Source organism: Rhea pennata, chromosome 12 (assembly GCF_028389875.1).
Source record: "Rhea pennata isolate bPtePen1 chromosome 12, bPtePen1.pri, whole genome shotgun sequence".
NCBI lineage: Eukaryota > Metazoa > Chordata > Aves > Rheiformes > Rheidae > Rhea > Rhea pennata.
The window spans coordinates 16,923,513-16,950,890 of NC_084674.1; the positions used below are offsets into that span (position 1 = coordinate 16,923,513).

At 41.6% G+C, this 27,378-nt stretch overlaps 1 protein-coding gene across 2 annotated transcripts; it reads right to left on the reverse strand.

Annotated features, from left to right (window-relative positions):
- Positions 1–5,256: 5,256 nt before the first annotated feature.
- NINJ1 (ninjurin 1) lies at positions 5,257–27,378 on the reverse strand. Of its 2 annotated transcripts, none has more exons than XM_062585587.1 (4): positions 27,073–27,377; positions 17,603–17,837; positions 10,420–10,581; positions 5,257–7,740 (listed from the first exon to the last, which is right to left on the reverse strand). In XM_062585587.1, exons 1-3 carry the CDS (start codon positions 27,142–27,144, stop codon positions 10,427–10,429), a joined length of 462 nt encoding a protein of 153 aa, XP_062441571.1. In that variant the 5' UTR covers positions 27,145–27,377; the 3' UTR covers positions 5,257–7,740; positions 10,420–10,426. The 2 variants fall into 2 exon arrangements, with proteins under 2 accessions (XP_062441571.1, XP_062441572.1); XM_062585588.1 differs by lacking the exon at positions 5,257–7,740 and adding an exon at positions 8,497–9,004 and having other exon boundaries at positions 27,073–27,378.

Here is a 27,378-nt window from a genome sequence, read left to right on the forward strand (position 1 = left end):
CCGTATGTGCAAATTGTAAGACAGTATTTCAGCACAAGGCTACAAAAATGTAGGATGTGGGGAGAGGGGTATTTTCGGTTGTGCTTATGACTTGGCTGCTTCATAGGTACACTGCTCCTGCAAATGCAGAAGAAACCTGTGGCTGAAGAAGAGCTGGGTATGCAGCAGCACAGCTCTGTTCAACCCAGCATAGCCGGGATTGGGCTTGCTCTGCACGTGTGTGTGTGTGTGTGTGTGCATGTGTAAAAGAGCATTTCAGGTGAATCCTGAATTGCCCTTTCTATTTTGGAGCACAAGCCATTACACGCCACGCTTGCAAGGAAAAGCTTTCTTACATTTTGCTGTTCGTAAAACTTTAATAACTTCGTGCCTAGTAAAGCACAAACCTTTCAGACTCGGTTTGCGCTTGGTGAGCAGTTGCTGTGGGATGGCAGCCAGAGCGTCACGCAGCCCCAGCGCGCCGCGGCCTCCCCGGGAAGCGCGAGTAAATAACTGGCAAAGTGCGTTTGTGCAGGCAGGAGCGGCAGGCTGCCGGGGCTCCGCGGGTTTGCCCGCGGCGTCCGCCGGGCTCCGGGTGGTGAGGGGTGGCTGGGCGCAGCAAGCGCCCTGGGCTGGCGTTCGGCGCTGGGGCTCGGGGCGGGAAGGCGACCCTGCGGCGCTGCTGGGGACACGGTCCTGCTGCCCGCCAGGACGGCGGGGATCCCCTCGGCGTTGGGCCGGCTGCGGCCACAGTCCACGACGTGGTATCTGACCCCACACACCTACAAATACATTGACTTTTAGGATCATTTTCTACCTATTTATCCACAGGTTCCTTGGAGACTATTGCAAGTCCTCTCACTTTTGGGAAGCAATATACTCTGTAACAGGTGTGTTCAGGTTCGTGCAAAGCAATGCAGCTTACAGGTCCTGACTGCGGGACCCGTACAGGGGTCGCGGCTCCCTGCCCGACAGGTGCCGTGCCCCGTCCCCAGGCCGCTTCTCCTCTCTCCTTGCGCTCTCCCGCGGCCCCAGGCCCTGCGGGCCCCGCGGGTGCGCCACACGCAGCCTCTCTCATCGCTTCCTCAGAGCCACGTGGCTACCTCGGGATGTTAATTCCCTGGACTAACACCTTTCTCCGCGCATTTAATATTGCTTTTAATAAAGATGTTGGGGAAGATTTTTGCCAAGGCCAGAGGAGATTCTAGTCTTTTTTGGAGCGGGAGAAGAGGCAAAACGCTGACCTCTTCACGCCAACAGTTCTGTCGCGAGGCTCGTCCTAGCGTGGAGCAAGGGAAACTTCCCAGGTTCACAGGTGTCAGCACCAACGACTGCTCCTGGCCGGCACAGCTCAGCGCCTGATTCTCCCGTTTCTCCTCACAATACAGATACAGAGGCTGCAGAGCCAGGAGGTGCCTTCCCACCCACCCGTGCTCCCGCTTACAGCAAGGGGTAACCCGACCCCCGTTCGTTACCAGCATTAGCTGCTGCACAGAGCACCACTTAACCGCGATGTCCCGGGAGCAGCAATTTCAAAACGCATTTCATGGGAAACCAACTCGAACCCCACCACCCACTACCCTCACATGTTTTCCTGCTTAGGGAAAAACCAGAATCCACAGTTAGGTCCGGATGCGTGGCAGGACCCTACATGCGATGCATAAATGTGCACCAACCAGTGAAAGGCCACACTTGCTTCTCAGAAACGCGCTCACGGAGGCTGAGCTGCAGCGCTGCCAGGGGCTCGCCCACCACCTGCAAACACTGCGGAGGCTGCAGCATGGTGCGGCACGGCAGGGATGTGCCCTTCCTGCCCTTCTCACCCTGCCCTTCATGAGCCCCAGCTGCACTGGGACCGCCCTGGTGGGCAGCGGCTGGGCGGGGGCCGGCAGGTGGGGTGGGGGCAGCAATAAAAAGGAGGTGGCTCAGGGTGGAAGAGGGCTGTGGGAGTCCTCCCCTAGAAGGAAAAGGCCTAAACACCCTTTTTTGCCTGTGGGCAGGCAGCAGCTCTGGCTTTTGGCACCCCACGAGAAGCTGAGGTGTGGAGGTGCGCGGCCGGCGAGGCAAGATGGGCACCGTGGGCTGCCTGCCTCCTTCCCTCCGTGAGGTAGGTCTCTGCCCACGGAGCTGTGGGGAGGGGGAGCAGGTAGGAGGCCGTGTTAGCTCTTTAGCTCTGTTACTTTAATAAAAGTAAGTAAGTGCTGTGCTAGTTCTGTGCTCTGGTTCGTGCCACGAGCTGCCTAGCGGCCCTGAGCTGGCCGCTGAACTGAGAGCTTCCAGCAAGTCGCCATCGGTGCTGTTTCCTACTTCAGTTTTCAGCTATTGGACCTGCTTTGGCATTAACCGTGCGGGCAGAGCGCTCTTCTCCTGAAAGGGTTTCTCTTTATTATTATTGCTTTCCTTCTTCAGTGCATGGGACCAAGCAGTGTGCGCGTGGGAAGTAAGGCATTAAAATACGTCCCATACCGAGAAGGAGAAGCATCAGGGTGGTGGAGGGTAACTCTGCCTCCCCTTGCTGCTGCAATGGGAAGCTCTTGGCCACCTCCCGACTGAGCACAGCAAGGGCTGCTCCTCTGCCATGGCCGAACTGCCCTGCTCCCCCTCAGAGCCCGGGGCAGAGCCTGCTTCTCGCGTGTTCGGATGAAGTCAGGGAGCTTGGGGGCACAGTGAACTTTCTCATCTTCCGTGTGCTCCAAAGTGGTTATTTAGCTTTAGCTTATTTGCTTATTTGTAGCCCAAAGGTGGGTCTTGCTTGTCCTTTTTTTTTTTTTTTTTTTCTGAGGGGTCTCTTGACCATGCTGTGCTGTGAAGTTGTATGTGAAAATTTCTAGAACCAGAATGAAATGCTGAACTCTTATTTCACAAATGAGAATGCAAGCTGGTTTTCAGCACCATGTAAACTCTTTTCCAAAATCTGTGCCCTGCTCTCCAGGGTAGTTCCTCAGGGTGGGATTTGTGTGGTAACATAGCAACTTTGCAGTCTTTGCAATGTGTGAACTTCCATAGCAACAAGCAGAAGGTAAGATAACAGCCAGAGGGCTGTAAGTAATAACAAACATAATCCTGAGCAAGAACACTTATTATTGCAGGGACACAACTCCAGAAGCTCTGCTGTGTATGGGAAGTGCTGAACACCCATTAAAAGCCATGAAAACATAATGAGAAGGGCATAGGCCTAGAGCAACGCTCAGTCAGTGAGAGCTGCTCTTCAGCCCCTGTGGGAGGGGGGTCCGGAAGGAAGGGGAGAAGGATGCTGGTTATGAACACCCTGGTGCCAGCATATCTGAGCAATTGGAGACAAGCATCCATCCAAATATTAGCTCTTCCTGGAATATTGCTGCAGTCCAGTCTATGTTTCTGTGCTGCAGTCACTCAAACACCTGGTGATCTGGCAGGTGTGCAAAGGAAAAACCTTATATTCGCACAGAGGGTGTGAGCAGATGCTTGAAGTTGAATAATTCAAGGGAGGGATTTATGTATATTTAAGTGCTGTTAGTCACAGCTATTGCTGCTGGAAGCTAATAATCTTCAAATAATTACCATCTGGTGATATCTGGGGTGCCAGTTGTTTCCCGGCCTACTCTAAGGGAAATGTGATATCAATGCTGTTCTTCTGCAGTATCTTTTTCTGGGTATTGCTTTAATATGGATAATGCTGATTTCTTTTTCTGAAGAATTAAATGGAACTACTGTCTGTTCCGCTAGATCATTTCTCTATAAACAACATAGGAGGCCTGTATTGAATTATTTGCAAACTCTTGGATTACTATTTTTTTTTTAATTTCTTAATAGAAGTGTGGGGTCTGTGTGATTGGCTATGCAAATATAGAAGGCTTCACTCTTCACATTTTGATGTTTTAATTTATACAATCTGTAAATCACTTATTTAAAAACCAAATACTGTCATTTAGCAGCAATGCTATTTATCCCTGTATGCAAGTAACATAAGGAAAAAGAGGCTCTGCTGCTTTTCAGTCTCTGTACTTCTAATATGTCCTACTCCATCTCAGATCTTATGGGAGATCTGAGGATTTATATTCAAAGAATGTGTGCAAGTAACCTGAGATATGAGTTATACATATGGAAAACACAGCATCAGTTCTCTTGTAGGTGTTCTACTAGCCTGCAGGAAGTCAGCATGCTCTCAGCAGAGCCTGTTCTGCTGTGGCTTGACAGAATTACACCGTAGCACAATGACTAGCTTTTGATAATGTGCAAGGATTTTTTTTGTTTGTTTTTTGCTTTTGCCAAAGTATGCAGTAAAGTGCTGCATAAATTGGTATCACGTGTAGCATTTACTGAACCACATAATTTGAAATGGCAGCATTCCTGGTAACCTAAAGAATAACCTGAATTTATATAGTGTTTGGGTACCATTGCTTTTCAGATTACTCTCCTGCAAATATTCAAATGATATTGAAAACATTTCTTATGGCTGTTGTTAACAAAGAGATTGCAGACCTTTCCTGTAGGACATGGGAGCAGCACAGCATCCAGGACCAGTAGGATGAAAGCAGAGCACTGGCCCTCCTGGCTGGAGGGAGGTATGCCCCAGTCCACCAGTGCATACGCTGACGTGTGTTTGGCAGGGCTCTGTATGACTTGCAGGAAGGCATGGCAGAAAACAGGAGAAAGGCTTTGTTAGAAAAACTAAAATGAGCAACCGAAACCATCTGAGTGATAGTTGAAGGGAAGACAGTAATCCTGATTACTCTTTTCAGTTCAGTCTGTTTTTATAGTAATATTCAGCAGGAGAATAACTTCAGCTAGTGACTAGTTTTAGAAGACATACTTAAGCAGATGACAACAACTATGTTTAGTGAAACTGTAAGTAAATAAAACTAAGCTGAAAGTTCAGTGAAGACAGTTCTAGATGCTGAAGGCACTAAAAAACAACCAGAGCAATGCGTGTAATTACATTGCTCAGCAGCTTATGAAATGGAAGTAAACAGATGTCCTGGTATGAACTGGTTCCTGAGATGGCTAGTAAAAATTCATCTTGCTTCATTATTGATGACTTGTTTGTAAGTAAGTGAAATGTTTGCCTAGAACCAAGAACTCTGGAAAAGCATGGAAAAACTAAAGAACTACTTAAAATGATGCATTTGTTTGCTGCTGGTAGAAGATATTCACTAGATTTTTAAGAAAAACACCTGATTTAAATAATTTAAGCACATTATTATTCTTTTATACTAGAAACCAACTTGTAGATGCTTTTGTCTGATAAAAAATGTATGATCTCTGAAGGTTTCAGAGACTTAAGGCACAGATTGCATGTCTGAAGATGTTTTGCAAATTTTATTTAATCACAATAAAAAATACTGTAATAAACCAGTATCTTCTCTATTTAAATAAAGACATTCAGATGTGCGTTGAACAGTATGTTCTTCTAGCCAGATGGATGGCTTTAGGATCAGTCTTTCATGTGGTTAGAGTAGACAGTAGCAACCAGGTCTCTGGAAGTCGTGAGTATTGCTGCTGTGATGCTGCTGTCACGGTTTCAGGTGGTCAGGAGGCAGCGGGGATGTGGGATTCAAGCTCTTGTTGTCCCGAGCCTGGCTCTGGCAGACCTCAGGAGAACAGGCACCTATCCCTTAGTGCAGATCCACGTAGCTAAGAACGTCTTCAAGCTACATCTCAAAGTCCATTCGAATCTGCAGCAGATACGTCATTACCTGATGTTTCATACCCTAGTTTTCTGGCTCAAGTTAGCTCTTTTCCTTTGCTACAGCCTAAGTAACAGGGAGATGGAACACATAAGCCTTGGTAGCTTCTGCTGGACAACAATATAGGAATAGTGATTATATTTCTGAGGGGAGAAAACTATTGAAACAGCTTGTTCACTTGAGTGACCTGAAAAACTTAAGGAGAGCAAAACAGGAAAGGAACTGAGGGAGGGTGTACAAAGCACTGAAAGAGAAATGGAAAGTGAAACAGATGAGGGAATTTCTCAGCCTAATGCAGGCAAAGTCAGATGCGCAGACATGGCAAATAATCCCAGTATGTAAAAAGCTGACACAACAAAGGTGGTACAGTCAAGGATCTTACCAAGATCGTTGTCTGACATGGAGCCACACAATTTTTATGCTTGGAATGGCTCTGCTTACAGTCATCTATTTTTGAGAAGGGAAGAAAATCTTAAGGTTTCCAGCACTGCTAGTTGACCAGTCAATTCACTGCTGTAGAGCATTGAAACTGCCATAACACAAGTATGGATGAATAGGCCTTCAACAATTCACTGGTTTGTTTAAAAAAAAATAAAAGCACTTGTCCAGAGTACCTCATCCAGTAGCTGTTTTGTAGTATGTTTAAAACTGTACAACACACAATTAAAACTATTGTTTGTCAGATACTGAAAAACATATGTTAAGTTGGAAAGCAAGCATTAAAAGGTTAAATACAAAATTAAAAAATGTTGCCTATGCCTTAAATTAATTGCACAAGTTTCAGACTTGTTTTCTGTTAATTAATCTTGTATGAGAGAAGTAAATAAAGATATGGAGAGCAATGTTATCAGAAAGTGTAAATGAGATGAGACACTTGCACAGTGTTAGTCAATTTGTGTTAGTATGTACAAGGAAGAAATATTTTAAAATAAGGAAATGTATTAGTACAAATTTTTATCTACAAGTAAGTGCACTCTAGAAAACTATGACTTTTTTTTTGATAGCAGATAGTTTGGAAATAAAAAGGCTGAAATGCTTCTGTTGTTGCTAGCAACAGTGTATTTAGAGAAAGTGTCAGTCCCTGAGCCAGCAGGTAAGACTCTATAAAGAATCTATGAAGATATCTATATCTCTGTATCTATCTATATAAATTAATGAAGATATTAGCCATAACTCCTGAGTGTAAGACAACTGCAGAAGTCAGTGTTAAGAAGAGGAAAATAGGCTACAGAAGGATGAACCTTTCATTTGCCATTTGAACTGCTGTCAGGCCCTTCTCACCAGTTTTGAAAGCAAAGTTCGTTCTGTGCCCCCTAGTTTTCCAGTTGGGCCTTGAAATGGTGATAGTTTTAACAGGCTTTCCAGAACTATGAATATTGCATGGAAGATGGAGTTTACCAGTTAAGAGGAAAAAACCGAGTGCTGAGGTTATTTGTGAGTCAGTGCATGAAGGACAGGGAAGCTTTGATGGTGGTCCAGAGACAAAGAAGCAGAACAAATGACTGTCTGTGAGCAAAGCTGGTCTACTGTTTCTATTTCTTATCTTTGCTTTAGTTGAAGAGAGGAACCGGGAGAGGGACAGAAAACAAGGCAGAGCTATCTTGGTGCAGTGCGCAGGAAAACCACTGCTGTGCTGTGCAATACCACAGGCTAGGTGCCAACCGAGTGAAATTAAGGACAACGTGACCATGCCAGAGCTGAGGGCCTGAAGTTTCTTGCCACATTGGAAATGTCAAATTGCTGCAGAAAACAAGAGGCGCAGAAAATGGCAAGCCTGGAAGTCTGAAGTAGATACCATCAGTTGATTTTTACCTGTTTGAATTTATACTACTTATCTGAAAAACAACTAGTTCATATAAAAGTTGAAATCACAGAATCCAGAAAAGTCAAGTCAGTGGGTCAAAATGAACCATTCATTAGATGCCAGAAGGTTGAAATATTAACACCTTGCAAAGCTGTAGGCACACAAATGTCTGTTGACAGAAACTTGGGGAAACTGTTCCGTGTCCAGCTCCTTCTGATTATTTTTATTGTGTCCAAGTGTTACCAGTTCAAGTGCAAATGGCATCTAGAGGAAAATGAATACTTCAGATCTCTGAAATGCAAAACAAAGATATTGAAGTTAGTGATTCAGCAATTACAGTAAATAAGAGATTTCCCTTAAAGCAGAAATTAAGTTCTTTTTGGAAAAGTGTGCACTGTGAAGCTGGAAAATGGCCACTCGCTTTTCTCAGGGCTTTAAGAAGATTACTGATCCTTGAACAGACTGGTTCCTTTTACAGATTTTTTAATATGGAATTGTCACTTGGCCACTCGCTTTTCTCAGGGCTTTAAGAAGATTACTGATCCTTGAACAGACTGGTTCCTTTTACAGATTTTTTAATATGGAATTGTCACTTGGCCAGCAGGGGCCGCATTTTTGCTGAAGCTCAATGCAAAAAAGACTGACTTTTCAAATTCTATTCAGATAATTGTTATGGACAGATATTTCTAGCACAGGTGGTATGTACAAATGAGCAAAGTATAGGTTTAATGATCAAAGACATTCAGAACTTCCAAATTTAACAAGTCTAGATTAAAAAGACACAGGTTCTAGGCAGCGCATTCAGCTGCTTTATTAGGAAACTGTGCATATGAGGAACATGCTGTTTGTTTTTGCAAGACATACTGTTTTGTACAGATGTGAACTTGCTTTAAATAGCCTTCTGTCTTTCCTCTACCTGAAGTTGTACAAATCAGCTATTTTTTGTCCTTTATTGTGGCATTGCATTTTTATTATGGCATCCGACGCTAGGTGAGCTCGCCCATGTAATAGCCCAACAGGCCAACGAGAAGAGAAGTTACTCGCCAGAGTAAGAGCAGGGAGTTGCATTTCATGCCTCTTGGCCTCAGTTCTCTCCTACTGTATGATACCTGCTTTCTGGTTATTAGCTTGCTTGTGAATAGACTGTTATATTATACTCTCCAGGGAACTAACTGGCTTGATTGAATCATCAAGTTGTCTTCTCTCCTCAGGATACATTGGTGTGATAATCAAAACTCTTTTTTCTTCTGTCTTAAGCTTTTCTTTCTCTATATCAAAAAGAGCAGTGGTTGGGATTCTGAAATGCCACCTTGTCCAGAGTTCAAAATTATCTGAAACTTCTGAAGCTTATATCAGAATCTTGTGTCTGTTCGTGGCTATTGTGCATATTTTCCTGTAGAGAGAGCTCAAATTGTAATAATTCTTCATTCAGTTCTCTTGGTCTCTATGCCAATGCAATTTTGTTCAGTTAGTGTCTCCGTATTGTTTTTTATAGGTACTGCTGAGACAAATGCTTCACCTGTAATTTTGATAATCCCTCAGAGTCTGTTCTTTACTGTTAAAAATGAAAATATATTAGTTTATTTGTAGAGAACATGGCTAGAAGATACCGATATATTTTTGTTTCACTGCCAGAATTTCACAGGTCTGTACACTGCAGGCATTTGCCTATCTTACTGCATCGAAACTTTTATTCAGTTAAAACAGGCCCCCCCAGAAAGAAATGAAATTCATTTTTTCATTTCCCCAGTAGCTTGTTGCACTGATTTCCCCCCACCACCTCTTTAGAGTCCTAATAGACTAATGCCTGCTTTCAGTTTATTGATTTCTGCTGCACTGTTCCTCTTCAGATTAGATGCCCTGTTTGTTCTTTTTAATGAAGTAACTTCTATAAAAATCAAGTTGCTCTTCAATCTCTAGCACTGTTAAAGCAAGCAAAATAAACTCTGAAAGTTTCTCTGTTCAAGATCTTGAACTGATTTCTGTAATATGTAAAATTTTGTGAGACGACTTCATCTGGAAGTTAACTCAGATAAGACTGTCTGTGTAGTAGCTAGTGTACTGTAGCTTGTTAGGAAAGCTAAGTAATTCCTTTTTTATCAGGTCTTCTGAAGGTGATCTGAGATTTGAAGAGCCAGAGCAATGCTGGCACATACAGACTCAGCAGCGTTGTCTTAAAGGCAAATTTTGGACCACAGCAATGACCTGCTCCTTAGGCTACAAGCCTGCATTTTAGGTTTATCTCCTCTCAAATTGTTCTGCAGAGCTATGATGCTTGGAAGATACCTGTTTTTGATTCTCACCATTCCTGTATTTATCCTTCTGTTTAAGTAAATAGTAATTTTTAAAATGCAGGTGGAGGAAAATAATACCGGTCTAAAAGACCACATTTATCAAATAAAGAGATAGTACAATCTTTGTGAGCTAAGCCTCCCACAAAGGGAAAATCCTCCAACTTGGGGTGGCTGAAAAGCCACACTGTGTTCATGAAGCTCCATGGGCCTAGTAGTTATCTGGATAAAGATTAAATTTTCAGTGTTCATAACAGACTGGATGCAGTACATTACAGACTTAAAAAAAAAAAAAAAAAAAAAAAAAAAAAGAGAGAGAGAGAGAGACTTGTGGAGGAAGCAAAACAGTATTATTTCCCCTTTCTGGATTTGTCAACACTGAGCGAAAGATGTGGGTATCCCTGAATGATAATCTTTGTTTCCTATACCTGAAATGTGCAAGGGGCCACTGACAAACCAAGAGGCTGTCATCAGCTTCTGAACTCTGCATTTACAAAACTGCTGTGTAATAACTTAATAGTTCCTAGCAGCTTCTGCTTTTGTAGCAGTCTAAAGAAAATTCATTTATCTATGAAGTCAAGAACTGTATAGATAAGCTCATTAAAGTTATGCCTTAGTGGGCACTGCATGCTTGTATGCTACATCCTACTATCTTATGGTGCAGGGAAACCATACTCACCTTGTACTTAGTGTCTTGAAGCTGACTCGGCCACTGGCTTCTGCACTCCAAAGGCAGTGATAAAAATATTCACAACTACTATAATGAATACTAGTCCAGTTGCAAGGTTGTTGAGGAAATCCAGCTTACTGTGTTTTGCAGGGTTGTTAAGGTCATTTTTTACTTCAAAAGAGAAAGGGGGGGAAGCTTTAATTATATGTGTATTTCAAAATCCAGAATAAAAGTACCTTATTCATGTAGTTCAACAACTTCTCTTACACTAAGCTATTTGTATTAGTCATACTTAAAAGGGAAGTTAGATTCTACAGTGTCAGCAAAAGTGTTAGGGAAAAGACCTTCAGTCACAAGCAGCCTGCTAGCATTTGTATTTACTATGGATGAGCATGCAAATAAATAGTGGGTACATAAACATTAGTAGAAATATTCAGTTTTCTAGGTCTCCAGAAAGCTAGGTTGGTTAGATGTCGGTTTTCTTTCAAAATTTAAGCATTTAAAAAAATTCAGTCTTGAATACATGAAGGTTGAAGCCCTGAGAGTATGGGATGAAGTTCAACTTACTACAGTTAAAATGTTACGGGTTCTTGCCAGATAGCCGTATCTCTTTATCTATGCTGGATTTCTGTACTTGTGCCATTCCCTAGCTGTACTCCCTGCTTGGTACAGCTTTTGTACTGATACCATTTTTAGAAAGCAAGGGTATTACATCTGTTTAATGGAAGATTTCAAAGCAGTACAGCTGCAGTCATTTTTACAGAAACCATTAGCTGTGTAAACATTTTCTTTTGTTTCTTGTAGTTCTTCTTCAGCTGAACTGCTAATGGGAGTGAAGGAGGAACACACAAGGGAGATATTAATTTAGTTTAAGCTTTGATTCTAGGTCTTATGAAAACATAAGTGAGTTGCATTAGGCTCATATTAGACTTGATGAAAGACTAAAACATGTACTTTAGCACATGTAAGAAGTTTAGGAGTGCTTGCTTGGCATGGATTTCTTTTCTGCCTATTTTCTTCTATAGTAAGGGCTTTGCAACTTGGAGCCTGTACTAAATTCCTCTGAAGCTGCTGGAACTAATGCTAGTGAGATATCTTGATAAGAGATCAATTTTGGTATCTTTAAGACACGTAGTTCTTAGATGTACAGATCACTGGAGCTTGTGTGCATGTAAAGGCTATGTGGAAGAAAGTTTATACCAAAGAAGTTCTTGCAGCAGCATAAGTAAAAAATTTGAGCTGCTTCTGATAGGTACATATATAGATGTGTAGCTTACAACTCTGCTGTGTAAGATAAACTTTCTTATTTATTCTTAACGTAATGACCTCATCAATGCTGCAGAACTTACCACAGAACCACAACTTGCTCTTTGAATCAGTTAAGTAGAAGTGGTGGCAAACGTGTTCATGATGCTGAAGTAGTAAAAACCAGGCTCACTTGGGGGCCCTAACTAGAAACTCTAATGCTGTTTTGGTTTAAAGGAGTTCTGGGCACCTGGTCCATGTCCTGCTTGCTGAAGCAGTGTATTGAGATGTCACAGGCAGCCAAAGCACTGAAGAATAGTATTGAGACTACTTGAACTGCATAAGCCATTGCACAGCTATGCTGGCATGAAAAAAAATAAGGCTCAGCAATACTTAACCCTGAAAATGCACATCTGTAAAACATTTGGAGCTATGTGCATGTTAGCATCCTAATGGTACCAAGAATTCTAATACTTCTATGTCAATGAAGCAGAATAAATAAAATATATAAGAAGTATTTCACACTAGCTTGACTTAATTCACAAAAAAGCAAAAGTGGGCTAACATGTTTTGTGTATTAAAATAAATCATATTTGAAGGAGAACTGGTACTTTCAAAGCTGTCGCTCCTTCCAAATAACAGTTAGAGGAAACCAGTACTGCTTGTCTATTTAGGCAGGGCTCTAAATTTTTAAGTTGAATTGCAATAATCCTGTCTTCATGATTATAGTATTCAAGGTGATGATGCTGTTAGGAATAAATGTTCTTAAGAACATTTTCCTGAAGTATTTTATTACAGTGGGATTAGATTACTATCATTCCATGCTGCCTTAATATATATAAAGACACTATCTTTTCTTCTTACAAGAAGTTAAGATTAGTAAATCAGCTCCAAAGACAAAGCTTGCTGAACATCTTCCTCAAAATACTTCAGATAAATTTTTTAAAAACTACTCATTCTGCACAGGTAATGTTGGCAGGGCATAGCAGTTCTTTAGGTGAGTTCCGGTGCTGCTCCAGTCCAAGAGAGGGAACATCCAAGAGTTTCTGGTGCTGATGAGAGTTGGGAGATTGTTGTAACTGAGAAAGACAGAAAAGTCTGCCAGTAGGTGTGAGCATCTCCTTTGTTAGGTATAATCTGTCTTGTATGTTAGAAACAAGCTTTCTGGGGGGCTATCCCAAAATAAGCCATAAAAACTGGAGGAAGCCTCTAGAAAAGCTAGAAGAGAACCACAGGAACGATAGGCTGAGACAGGATGCTCTGAGAGGAGAAGGATCTTAGATGACGGTTAAAATACCTGTCAAGGCCCAAAGGTTGGGTTGAATACTGCAAAAAGCTCTTTTGCAGGAAATGCCTTTAATATCTACTAGGAAAGATGAGAACTAGTAGCTCCTGGGATAAAAGTGTTTAAAGGAAAAACTGGATTTCCATTTTTCTTTCAAAATTTAGCATTTAAAAAAATGCAGTCTTGAATATATGAAGGTTGAAGCCTTGAGAGTATGGATTTCCATTTGGATTCTTGTTATCTTACAAGTGGTAGTCTATTCTGAATGGACAGAAAGGCAAACTGTTCCTGCAGGCAAAAACTAACAAATCTGCATTGTGAAAAGCAAGTTATTGCTGGGTTGCCCTTATCTTCATTCATATCCTTTAGCACCTTTGAGCTCAACGAGACAACGTGTTTCAGAGCCAATCACTCCAGCAGCACATCCTTACAACCTGGAGGCTCTGTCATTTTCAGTACTACAAATAGACAGCTGATGATTGCAGAGTGCATGAAGAACTCCTGATGAATTGTGTTATTTTCCAAGTGATCTGAGAACTTTATCTTAGATATACTTAGTTGTTGGGACTGTGGGGTACTCTTGTTACTCTGCGTGATGAAGATAGAATATACGGAGGTGAAAGCCACTTTGGCAGTGTCTGGCAGAAAGGAGCATTGGAAAGCAATTGTCAGCAAGTAATGAGAAATTATTGCCCAACAAGAAGTAGGAACCTAAAAAGGCTTAGTTTTTTTTTTGTTTGTTTGTTTGTTTGTTTTAATAAACACCCAACCAACAGGGAGATGCCTTCAACCGAGAAATGGGGGGGGGCTTGTCCATAATGCCAACACTCTCTCCTCACATCCTTCATTATCAACAGGTTGCTTTCTCTAATCCTTCTCTGGAATCTGTTTTGAGCCAGGAACTGGATTTTGCCCTTATGCCAACAGTATGAGATGCAGAGACAGCTATATTCTGTCTCTTTCGTAAGAAAGAAAAAGCTGGAGGTCAGCTGCATATCAATAGTACAATGTATCCTTGCTTCCTGGGAACTTCCTCCTTGAACAGAAAGCTGTTTTTCAGTTTTGCAAAAAATGAACATCAACAGAGTAACAAAGATGCCAGTGGTGGCACCTATAATGCAGTAAGTGCCATAGGTGAACCCTGGCTAGCCTCTTCCAGAGTTTTCTTTTAATATATGCTTAAGATAGATCATAGTAGTCATTAATTTAAATGGAAAGATTTGAAAAGAAGCTATGAGAATAGATGATTGTGTATCAGTAAGAAAAGAACTGATCCACAGATGTTTCCAACCAGTTAAGGCCTCATTTATTTCTGAGGATGATGGGGTGCATCTGATGCTGAAAAGCTAAACACCCCCTCTGATTCCATGGCTATCTCTGACAACCTCTTCAAAGTTATAATACAGATTTTTTTTTTTTTTTTTTTTTTTTTTGGCCGGGGGGGGGGGGGAGGGGAATCTACTAATCAATGTCACAGACTCCTAGCAACTTAGCAAAAGCAATAACAGTCTCCTTTTAAATCCTGCCTAGGATAAGGGAGGTTGGGGGAGCAAGGGATCCAGGCAGGTCAAGATAATGAAGTATCAAAGACCTATTTAATGCCAAAATGGAAAACATGAATTTTCAGAAGTGCTATCTCTCTACTCTCCTCAGTTTTTATTGGGCCATTTTTGGTTATTCATACATACATAGTGATGTTTTTTATAGCATTTAGCCTCGTTCTGTAGTTACTTAAATCAATATTCTACTTAAGAACAAACGAACATTATTATAGTTGGTACAGGACATAAGTGTGCTACTAATTTAGTAATATCAATTAAAAATAACTTTTTTTTAGTAAAAGTTGTTTCTTCTGCCTTACAGCGCATATTAATACTGAATGATGAAACCTCTATTTTTGAGAAAAGCAAAGATACTGCATTACAGTTCCAAAAACATATGCGTCCTGTAATTCAACAGGTAAGACAAAAGTTCTGCTGTAGGTGCTCTGGACACATTTAATGAGCACTGTGGAATTGGTTCCCTGCACCCTGTCTTTCCTTCTCCCCTGTTTTTATTTGAATTTATTCTCTTGAAATGAATTCTGACATATTTTAAAGGTATTGTTTTTTTCTAGTAGAAAGTAGAAATGCTTTCCCTAATGACAAGTTTCAAGATCATGTGATCACTAATAGATCAAGGAAACTAAATAGCATTACCATAATACAAGTTTTACTAGAATTTGAGACAATTCATTTGCAGGCCCAGGAAGCTAATTGGACTATTTTGATATTATATATATACATATATATATATATTTTTTGAATAATAGTATGTGAATAGGATATTGGTATGTTTTTTAGAGTGAGATCTTGTACCAACAAGTCTGTTTTTTTCAGATGGGAATGTAAATCTGCTTTTATCTAGCAACTGCATAATAGCTCATCACCTTTAATCCATCAGTCTCTTTAAAGCTGCTTTCTTTTTAGTTTAAGTTTGTTTAATACAGGTTTGAAAATCAGCTGTAACAGTACACTTCTATCACTTCTCACCTAAAAACTTGGGCTACATTGAATAATTCCTTGTTTGTTGTTAATTTCTCCCTTGCTGAGGGAGCTGGTGGATGTTATTGCTAGGCCATGCTCCATTTTGAAAGGTCATGGAGAACAGGAGAGGTGCTTGAGGAGTGGAAGAAAGCCAATGTCACTCCAGTCTTCAAAAAGGGCAAGAAGGAGGACTCAGGGAACTACAGGCCAGTTAGCCACCTCCTCCCTCCCTGGAAAGATGATGGAGTAGCTCATCCTGGATGCCATCTCTAAGCATGCGGAAGAAAAGAAGGTCATCAGTAGTAGTCAGTATGGATTCATCGAGGTGAAAACATGTTTAAACTAACTGATAGCCTCCTATAATGGAATGACTGGCTGGGTAGATGAAGGCAGAGCAGTGGATGTTGTCTGCCTTGAATTCAGTAACACTTTGGACACTGTCTCCCACAACATCCTCACAGGCAAGCTCAAGAAGTGTGGGTTAGATGAGCAGACAGTGAGGTAGATTGAGAACTGGCTGAAAGGCAGAGCTCAGAAGCCCAGAGGGTTGTAATCAGTGGCTCAGAGTCTAGTAGGAGGCCTGCAGCTAGTGGTGTCAGTAGGAGTCAGTACTGGGTCCAGTCTTGTTCAACTTACTCATCAGTGATCTGGAGGAAGGGACAGAGTGCACCCCCAACAAGTTTGCTGATGATGATACCAAACTGGGAGGGGTGGCTGATGCACGAGAAGGCTGTGCTGCTGTTCAGAGAGACCTGGGCAGGCTGAAGAGTTGAGCAGAGAGGAACCTCATGAGGTTCAATGAGGGCAAGTGCAGAGTCCTGCACCTAGGGAAAAATAACCCTAGGCACCAGTACAAGCTGGGGGTTGACCTTCTGGAGAGCAGCTCTGCAGAGAAGGACCTGGGAGTGCTGGTGGGTGACAAGTTGACTGTGAGCCAGCAAGGTGACCTTGTGGCCAAGAAGGCCAATGGTATCTTGGGGTGCATTAGAAAGACTGTTGCCTGCAGGTCGAGGGAGGTGATCCTGCCCCTCTCCTCAGCCCTGGTGAGGCCTCATCTCGAGTACTGCGTCCAGTTCTGGGCTCCCCAGTACAAGAGAGACATGGAACTACTGGAGAGAGTCCAGCATAGGGCTACAAAGATGATGAAGGGAACCTCTCGTATGAGGAAAGGCTGTGAGAGCTAGGCCTGTGTAGCCTGGAGAAAAGAAGACGGCAAGGGGATCTGGGGATCTTATCAATGTCTACAGATATCTGAAGGGAGGGTGTAAAGAGGATGGTGCCAGACTCTTTTCAGTAGTGCCCAGTGACAGGATAAGAGGCAACAGGCATAAATTGAAACATAGGAATTTCCATCTGAACATGGGGGGAGAAAACGTCTTTACTATGAGGGTGACAGAGCACTTGAACAGGTTGCCCAGAGAGATTGTGGAGTCTCCTTTTCTGAAGATGTTCAAAACCTGCCTGGTTGTGATCCTGTACCATGTGCTTGAGCAGGGAGTTGGACTAGATCTACAGTGGTCCCGTCCAACCTCAACCATTCTGTGATTCTGTGTGATTTCCTAAATTTAAAAATAAGATTTTTTTTAATGACTGTCAAGCCTATGTTATCAAATCTTTACTTAATTGCAGAAATACAAACTCACCAAAGACAACATGCAATGTCAACATGAACATTTCAACTTTCCATTTTAAAGACAATTCTAGGTTGACAATATATTCTTATAGTAATACTTGTATTAATACTGATATGCAGCAAATTTCTGTCATAAGATTAGGTAACAAGTCTTGCCAGAAACAGTATTATGAAACTGGACATGCCACATGATCACATCTGCCCTATTAATATTTCTTTTACTGTATTTCATCATGTTCCTTCCTCCTTCAGACCATTTGAAAAGAAAAATATTCATGCTCTTAAAATTAATATGAGGAAGTTAATCAAAACTGAAGACTACACATAAAGCTGTCCTTTTTTTATTGCAATATTTCCTGTTATCTTCAGAGAGAACCTTAACCAATATTGAGACAGACTTTCAAATATAATACTTCTTAAAAACAAATACACGAGGGAATCCATACACCCAGTTCCATCCTACAAGAAAAATAAACATCAATGGTTCTTGCTATTTCTACATACCAAGGAATATCAGGAGCACTCCCACTGCAACTTGCAGTGTGAGTGATACACTGATAAGAACGATCAGTGGAACGTAGAAAGAAAAGGAAGGTCCTTGCTCCATCACGGCTTTCAGCTGGGACGCATTGGCCATCAGCAGGGCTATGTCCAACATGCTCTCAGCAGCACTCTTCTTATTTGCGTAGTGGTTGATATTCATAGGTCCATTTCTTTGAAACCACTGTGAAACTCTGCTCTAAAATTGGGAGGGGAGGGACAAGAAGGTTATTCATATTCCTATATTAATTGATGTAGTGACCCAAAGATGACTTTCAGCCCATTAAGTGGTTTCTGTGATGATACCAATAGCCTCAGTACTGCTGTTGCTCTATCTGTGCATCTTTCTTGTTACCACTGCCCTCCATCTGATAAAGGAGCAGTAAATAGTATCTGTACTAGAATTTAGTAGATACACTTTTTCCTTACAGTCAGTATGTTTACATCAAGAGAAGAAATGCTTGGAAAATCTGAAAAGTTTGCCCTGGGAAAAGTTGGGGGGAGGGGGGAATAACCCTGTAAAATACTCAAGTAAACAGTGTTGTAAATATTTTGGTCCTAAAGGTATAATTTAAAATACATGTGTTACACTACATTAAATTCACCCTATGTGGATGTTGTCACAAATCTACATAGTTATTTAACTACTCATGAACCTAACTCTCAGGATTTAACTACTATATAAGCTTTGATTGATCTCTCTTCCTCCTGCTTCTTACTCTCCCATGCTACTGTCCAGGTTCATGCAGAGAGAACTGTTTTTCCTGTTTAAACATCATATGACCTGCTGTTGCTAAGCTCTGTCCAGGAAGAGGGGTAACTCCTCATTCTGTTTTCCCAACAGTGGATTTTTTGGAGAGCATTCCCCAGGAAACAAACGGCGTGGGAGGGAACAGAACTAAGCTGCTGAGCAAGTACGCTTGGCACAGCCGCATACACAGTAGGGCACAAATAGAGGTATCTAGGTATAGCTAACCTGGAGGGATGAATAAAAAGAGCACTTCCTGATGATGATTCATGTGACCTGTCTTGTAATGTGATGCCTTGTCCCCCAGGGGTTCCTATTTCTTAACTGGTTAGATGTAGGTGGCTAGGCTAGAGCTAGCTGCCTAACTTTTAGATGAAGAAAGACTAGGCAGCCTTCTTTCCTAACCAGTTTCTCTGAACAGGTGAGGAGCTTCATTCCCACTCCTCTCACTTCTAGATTTTATTTTAATTTTATCTCATATAACAAAGTTAACTTGTCCTAGCTGACTTAAGAGACCTTTTACTGTATAAATGTCTTCATACTTGCCAGAAAATACTGTGAGGAAAGTCTCTTTTTTTAAGGTTGATTCGAAGGCAGAAAATACCCTCTAATTACCTCTCTCCAGTGAAACTAATAACCATCAAATTTCAAACTCCAAAGCCAAGCTTTGAAGCAAAGCTTCTGTCTAGAGTTACAAGTGTCCCTTTAAATAGGACAGGTACTGATACATATGGCAAATACATTTGCAGTTCTTTCCCAGGCAGCCAACTACGAAACTTGACCTATTTTCACCAGACATGCTGAAAAACAGCCACAATCAAAGTATTTTCCAGAGAGAAAAATGTCATGGGGCAGCAGCAGACTACTTTTTTTTTTCCACAGAGAGAATGAAACCGTGTAATCCTGCGTTCATGCAGATGCCTTGTTTGCTCAGGCTCGGCGGCCGGGAAGTGAACGGATCTGAAACTAACACTGAGGTCCCTCGGAAGAACCAGGTATTTGCGAGGCTTCGTCTGTATCCCACAATCAAAAGAACACTGCGTGACGGGCTTTGGAGTCTGCCCCGCAGCTCCTCGCCTCCGCGCCCTCGCCCTCCCTCCCATTAAACAACTATGGCATTTGGATTCTTTAAACAAACAAAACCCAACCAAACAAAAACACCGTATACCATTCCCCATAAGCATAAAAACACATGTACTCATTTTGTTATGTAAAGAAGCCTGAAATATATGGTGGTAGTACTCAGTAGAAAAATCCAAACTAGTATTTTTCCATTGTTTATTGTACAGTCAAAAAAATCGCATTATTATATAGTGTGCATTAGATGTGTATAATAGTAGAACTTCATTTCTGAGCATTGGATTAAGAGAGACCATTTCTAGTAGAATATGAAAATAATATAATCTCTTTTGCAGTAAGTTCATAATAGAGAAAGTCTTTTTCTATGTCTAGTAGCTAAATAATACCTTCCTGCCAAAGATACTGATTTTAAAGTTCTCCTGACTGAGACTGTAATACATAACACAGGCAAATATTCCATAGGTAGCTGTGACTCAGCCTTTAATCCTGCAGTTAAAATATGACAACTGGTTTCTTTGTTTTTACTTGACATAGGAATGTGACTGCAAATTTGAGGAGGCTTTTTTTTTCTCTGAACTACGCAAAAAAGTAAACAGACTGGACCACATTTTCCTTTCAGCTACATTTGTGACTACATGACGTGAGGCAGTTTCTGTGTAAACAGCAGGATATGACCTTTTCTTTTCCTGGGGAAATACAGTGCTGCATTTTTAGGACCTTGCTGGTTGCTAATCCTCTATTTCCATATGGTTAAGCTGCACACAGGAATAGTGGAGCATTGTTTGAACTGTTGTGGAAGCAAAGGTTTTGAGCCATGTCTGAACTCCAGTAAATAGAGACAACTTTTAAAAGTAAGGTACTGATTGCTTCTACAGCAAAACTTCTTATACCTGACATCACAACTCATCTAATAGTCCCAAATATTTAGATTCTTAAAAAAAAAAAAAAAAAAAAAAAGAAAAAAAAAGAAAAGGGCATTTTAAACTGTTAGAAGCAGCTTCCAGCTAGCACTTCTGGAAGCAGACCAGTTCACAATCGGACCTAGGCACGCAGATCTGTGCACACAGAGAGGTGCTGGTTCAATTGTACAGAGCGTTTTCTCGGCCTGAGATACTGTCTTCTGTTGGAAAAAGAAGCTGTAATCATGGATGTTCCAGGAACAGTCACTTTCATTTGCTTGGTTAGGAAACGGAGCTTCTTGTGTGAAGATGGAAAACTATAAAAATGCAGATTAGCATTGCTTTCTGGAAGAACAGTTGGAGGCAACTGCCAGAAGTATTAAAACAAATGCAGTCAGTACTACAGCAGCATTCCGGGGGAAAATAAACTACATGTTACACAGCCATACACAGACAGGCAGTGAAAGAAGAGCTATTGCCTTATCCTCAGGTTGAAGACAGCCATGTACGACAAATTATATGGGAATTTTGTTATGTGGCTTTATGGTTACAGAAGGATTCAAAACATGTAGCAATACATGCAGTCTTCTGTACCAAACTAGTGATTATATTATTATCACCTGTAGTGATGCAACTAGGGAAAACGAAACTGCTGGAGATCTTCTTTGACTAATGTAAACTAAGGCTTTTACTACACGGGCCATTTGGCAAGAGTATGGTATGCATTGTGCCAAGTGAGGAATCCTGTGATGCGCTTCAGTCTCAAAATAAACAAAATAGCCAATTACACTTTCAGTATTCAAGTTTTCTGGTATAGACAAGCTGATCCCTACAGCTGGTGTCACTGAGGAAAGACAGACAGTATGTGCATCCACGTGTGCGTGCACAAGAGTGCACAAGTGTAGCTGGAACTGCAGTATCTGCCTTTTTGTAACAGCATGCTTCTCCCAAATTGTTACCTCTGAGCGGAACAATTTGCTATGCTAGTCTATGCAGTTATATAAAGGAGAGGAGTCAAAAGCCTTCTCATCTCACTGTGTCTCTGGCTGAGGCTCATTGGTGGAACAGCTCATTTCCACACCAACACAGGGCTGTCCCTGGAGACAGCACCAGCCGCTGTCTCTGCAAGGGAACAGGGTCTGCCTGCTTCCCTAAAGCACTGTGGGCAATTTGCAAGAAGAAACCTAAGATGCTACATCTGAAGCTGGTGCTTTTTTGCTTCTTAACGATCAAATCTAATGTTTATTCTTTCATATCCGGGTGGAATTTTATTCCATATATAGTCTTATTGACAACTATACTAGTACAGACTTTGTCACTGTTTGCTTTAGTAGTCATTATAACAGTAACACCAAAATAAGTAAGTCTCTTCACAATACAGGAAAGATCCATTAATTCCACTTAAAAAAGAAAAAAAAAGGCACTGAGGTGAAAGTCCTTAGCTGTTGAGTTTCACAGATCACTTCTAATGATGATTATCACCTGATGATTCAACAGCACAGAAATTGGAGAGATTCAAAAACAAATGATAAGGTATCTTGCTAAATACAGTGACTTGTAATAGTAAGGACTTCTACCTTGTGTTACAGCAGTAAGTTACTCCTTGTGAAAAATTACATGGCTTTTTGAACAGAATACTTTTCAAACACCATTGACTACTGAAGTAGTCACAAATTAGTGTATTGACAGTCTGAAAAAAAGACCAAGAATTTTGTTCTTCTTGTCAAATTTGACATGTCTTAACAGACTAACTGGTATGCCAGCAGAGGTCAACTAAAATGGCAGTTTGATACGCTGGTCATTTGGAAGTCAAAAAGGAAAAAACCACGACTGAAAATGATGCCTGTTTTGGATTCACGTATAAACTTAGTTGATGTTCATTTCTTCCACACTCAGAACAAATTCAAAAAGAAAGAAATCATTTGTATTTTGAGCACAAATTTTTAGAATTTATCCCTTTTCATATGCTTGTAGGTGCTTTACTTAGGTTCTTAAATTTCTTATATCCTATGTTTTTCTAAAGAGAAGGTTTAAAAAAAAACCCCAAGAACTAATAAAGCTGTAAAACATTCAAATATTATCTGAACCAATAGGATCCTGAAACTTCCAAGAGTCAGATTTGATTATGAACATTCAGTTCAGTATAGCTGTTCTTGTGAGCAAAATTAACTGCTTTGATAGTAGCACAAGACTAGTTATGTTGTCTTAAATCACACTAAAACTCCAATATTTTAGAGTTAGTAAGGTGAACTTCCAATTTCCTAAATCAATGCATGAAAACCAGCAAGTGCAAAGCGTAAGCCAGAAGTACAGCCTGAGTTGCTTTCATTTGTGTAAACTTGCCATTGCAGCTAGTGCTAATACCACCTGTGATTGCAGAATCTAGACCTCAACATACTCTGCATATCAGGTTCAGCGTCATATCTAGGTTCCCCAAAAATACAAATATTCATTTTAGTATCAATTTATATGTATTAACACTGAATACCTTCAAGGTATTCTAACATTAAATCATTGTGCAGCAAAATGCCTTTACTAAATGCAGGAAACCAATAACTTAAATGGGATGACTGGGGGAGGAACACTAGTTATTATTTACATATTCAAGAAGAGATTTCTAAGAACTGTGCTTCTGACTAATGATACCTTCCTTAAACTGTCGAAAGGTTCTTTACCTCCTCAAAAAGTACTTTACCTCCAAAAAGACTTACTCTGAAATGCAGTCATGATAATTTTTGGCTTGTTCTAATTCTGTATACAGTTTTCTTTCTATTTTAGATTAGTGGTTACTGCAATTGTATGGCAACTTACAGACATTTTTAATATCTAAGTAGCATTAATTCCAAGTGAAATAGGACAATTTTGTGGTCTAGTTGTTGATCAGTATGACCTCTGATAGGTTTGTAATGTGATGCAGCAAGCTGCATAAAATTCTTGTATTTAGGGGCGGCCCTAATATTAAAATAATGGAAAGATGCTTAGTAATAATGAGGGAATATAAGGCTGTGTTACTGAGTCATACTGATTTTATAGTGAGCTGTTCTTCACTATGTTTTGCAACAGTCTAATTAAAACTATTAACAAGATGCTAAAAAATTCTTGCTCAAAATGTAATTTTGAAAGTTTTCTAGAATATTCATCTTTAAGGAAAATATTGCTTGGCAAAATCTTCTAGAACTGTAGTGGTAATTTCATGTTCAACAAAGCACAAAATTTCAGTTACATCAAAGAGGAGAAGGATCTGCCAAAAAGGAATAATGTAGAAATAAAATAGAACACAACTTCACAATTTTATTTTTAGTTTTCCCTAAGATTAGTCCTATAGTTGCAGAATTTAACTGGTAACTTTATACAGCCATTTAATGATCCCAATAGATGTGGAATTTCTGTCTGCATCTCCATCACTTACATGTAGGAAATGTAATGGATAAATATATAGCCACCCAGAAATGAAGTCTTCCCCTCTGTCTCTAAAATCTTGCCAATTGAGAAAAATAGGAAAAAAAATATACAAAGAAAAGAAATATTTTTCCAAGAAGAGTACTTTAAGCTATGCCTATTTTATAACAGACGACTAGATCTTTTGTATACCTTCTCAGGAGACGCAACATTTATTTCTTCTCCTCTGCCCTGACGATGTATTAAACCACTAAGTCAAGCTTAGCACTCTCTTGGGGTAGGGGAAACCCACAGCTGGTACTGAATCATCCATTACATTTCATGTAGAATTCCATTTTTGATGAGAGGTCTCCACATTCAAGCACTAACCTAACACAGTGCTACTTAGCTTGTGAGAGATTCTGTGATCGCATGTTGAGATAGTATGGTTGTAGGTGACAAAACAAGATAATAAAAAAACTCAGTTTACATTCATAGACAACCCCAGTTTTCCAGCATCTTTTAAAAGCCTGTAGATAAGAAAGGCCACATTCCACAAGGGAAAACAGAAAATATCAGGATGACTATGTAGCAAATGTGATAGCTTTTGGTGATTCCTGAATGCTCAAAGAGCTAGCAGGAAGAAAGGAAAAGTACAGTTGTGTTGTCTCACGGCAGAGCACTATTCTAAAACTATACTACTTCCAAGCTAGAATATGTCTACTAAATAAATGACTTAAAAAAAATAATCAGCACAAATAATGACTAACTTTGTGAAATGAAGATATAACTTGAACTTGAAACTTATTGGTACAATTATTTTAAATAGAAGTTTTCTCTAGTACAAAGTTTTTGTCTTGCATAACTACTACTTATTCCATCAGTTTAGTGTTGTAATACCTTTTCTCACAAGTAACTGTAAGCTACCTATCTTACGCGTTGTTAAAGCACTGTTTATGCCAGGTGTTCTAAAGAAAGACTTACTGCCAACGTGGGATTTTCAATTTGAAATATGTAATGCTTTGGAGTATGCCATTTCACTTTATATAGAGTAAAATTATTTCAAATTCATACAAAGTTGAAATTTGCTACTTGTACTAGGCTGCCAAGAAACTTCCACATCCTTTACTAAAACTACTTATGAATGCAAGATAACTTATTCATTTTTTAGCAACAACATCACTATGGTGGAAGCAAACTATTTCATGGCTGTTCTCTTCTACTATTCAATTCTTGCTCCCCTTTTCATAGTTCCTTAACAGGGAATATCAGCTGGAAGAGAGTTAGCATGGAAATACTACACAAGATCTTAAAATGTGGCAAACCTAGACTGTTTCTATATGGATCATGAGCACAGGAAATACAGGAACATGCAAAAACAGTTACTATCTGCACTTGCATGAACAGATCCTTTGCACAGGGGGGCCAGATGCTTCTGCCAAGAGCAATTATTCCTATTAGTCAGTGAGGTGTGCCAGGCCAACCCAGTATTTGAAGCTGTGAATTCCTTGCTTCTAAAAGCTTGACAGCTGGTAAAAATTTATCCAAATTAATGACAAAGTTGACATAAACCACATGAAACTACTGTGTGACCACTCATCCAGAAGTGTATAGCAGGTTTAAGTAGTTTTTTTAACTCATGTGCTTCTACAAGGTGTTTTATCTGCATTTTGTATCACCTAGCCTAAAAGGTGTTCTGTGAAGAAAATGTACCACTCCCGTGGGCACAGGAAAATCTGTTAAGGAGAAGGTAGGTGCTAGGATGCATACGAAGCTCATCAGGGCTTGTGATGCTTGAGAACATTCTTAAAAGCAGACACTTTGGACTCCAGTTCCAAAGATCAAGGCACCTGTAGATCTGTGGCCTCTCCAGGTTTAGCTGGCTGCTCAGCTGAGGTGTTCATTTGTTTGTGTAAATTATGGACTTAGTCAGATTTTTAAGGTACCTACCATTCAAAAACTCATTTTCAGAAACCTGTCCCTATCTGTTTCACCCCACACATATATTTTTTTAATGTCTCTTAGAAAATGAAGAAGTGTCTAGAAAGCCCTCTGAAGCGGTAACTATTGTGCAACTGCTTATTCTTTATGTGACACATTTGCATAGGATTTGCATAGTTTCTCTGGGAAAGATATAATGAAACAATGATTGTACGCAAGTGAAGATGAAGAAAAATAGAAAAAATACAGAACTATTCATAGGACAGACCAAGATTAAAAAAGAAAAAAAAAACAAACTGTTTCTAGAAATCGTGATGCAATCAAGACTCTGCCTTCGTTAACGATTGCTGGGAAATCAGTAGCTTTAAGGAAACCCCTCAGTTTGACTTGTGCATGCCAGCCTTGATTCTCCTTAGGTACTTTCCAACATTTATTAAAACCAGATGTCCCCCTGGTATGAAATTCATGTCAGCAAGGTTTGTCAGGAAGGAAGGGGAGGAGGGCAGATCCACTCCGCAATCAAGCCAGTCTGCCTGTAACCATAAAGTTTTGCTGGTGATGTAGGAGGTGTTTCAGTACAACAGCTTCTGTGTGATAGTGTCCTAGCTTGGAATAAGAGCTGCTTTTTGAGGTTTAGTTTAAACCTCTTCCAAAGCAACATGAAAGATGCTCTTTCACCAGTTTAGCTCTTCAAATAAGTGGCACAGTTGGAAAACATCTTTTACATGTACGGAATGAAATGCTTTCCAGTGAATAATCTTTTTAGTCAAGTTTTGATTACACAGAGCAGTAAAAAGATGAGTTTTTTTTTTTTCTTTTATTTGCGTTGCTGTTTTGGGGGGAGGAAGATAGCCCCCAACCCTTTAATTGATCTGCTTTTTGCACTCATCTTTCTGCTGTGTGGATTTCCTTGAGCCTCCAGCCCCTAGTTAACGTGAACAGAAGCTGCCCCTTGTTCGGGGCCCCCCGAGGGGCCAGACCCGCAGCTCTGTCACCGCGGCGGTGGCAGCGGTCTCCAGGCCCGGCTGAGCGGGAGGCACCCCGCCGCCCGCGCTGCTCCCTGCGCGGGGCAGTCCCCACGCCAGGGGCTAACGGGGTTTTTAGCGATCCGGAGGGCACGGGCGAGGCGCAGCCCGGGGCACACGGCGGCCGGTTCCGGCTGCCGCGGGACCGTGCTCCCGCAGGCGCTGCCCGCCGGCGGCCGCCTCCCCTCAGCGCGGGGAGCCGTTGCTCGCCGCGCGCCGCGACCGTTGCTCGCCGCGGCCGTCGCGCGCCGCCGCAGTCCCGCTCGCCGCGCGCGGGGAGGGCGCCCGCGCTCCGCTCCCGCTCCTCCCCGGCCGCGGCCCCTGAGGGAGCGCCGCGCCGCGCCGCGCCCCGCTGCCCCCTACCCGCTCGGCGGCCGCCGGCTGCGCGCCCTCCGCCAGCCCGTTGAGCTCGTGGGTCTCGCTGGCGGGCTCCATGTCGACGCGGCGCCCGGCGGTGCCCCGCGGCACGGCCGCCCCGGGAAGCCCTTTTGTCGTGGGCGCCTCCTGCGGGGCCGCCCCCGGGCTGGGCCCGGCCTGCCGCCGCGCCGCCCGAGGGGAGCGTTTTCGCCGGCTCGCGGGACGGAAGGGGCAGGCGCCGCCGTCCCGGCTCGTCTCTGCCCTCTCCTCTCCCGCCTCCTCTCGCTCCGCGCGGCGCAGCCCGGCTGGGAA

Coding starts and splice junctions, on each gene's coding strand:
- NINJ1 (XM_062585587.1), bottom strand. CDS start 27,144: ATGGAGCCCGCCAGCGAGACCCACGAGCTCAACGGGCTGGCGGAGGGC. Junction 17,838..27,072: donor AGCCGGCGGCCGCCGAGCGG/GTAGGGGGCAGC, acceptor TCCCAATTTTAG/AGCAGAGTTTCACAGTGGTT. Junction 10,582..17,602: donor AGTGCTCCTGATATTCCTTG/GTATGTAGAAAT, acceptor TCTCTTTTGAAG/TAAAAAATGACCTTAACAAC.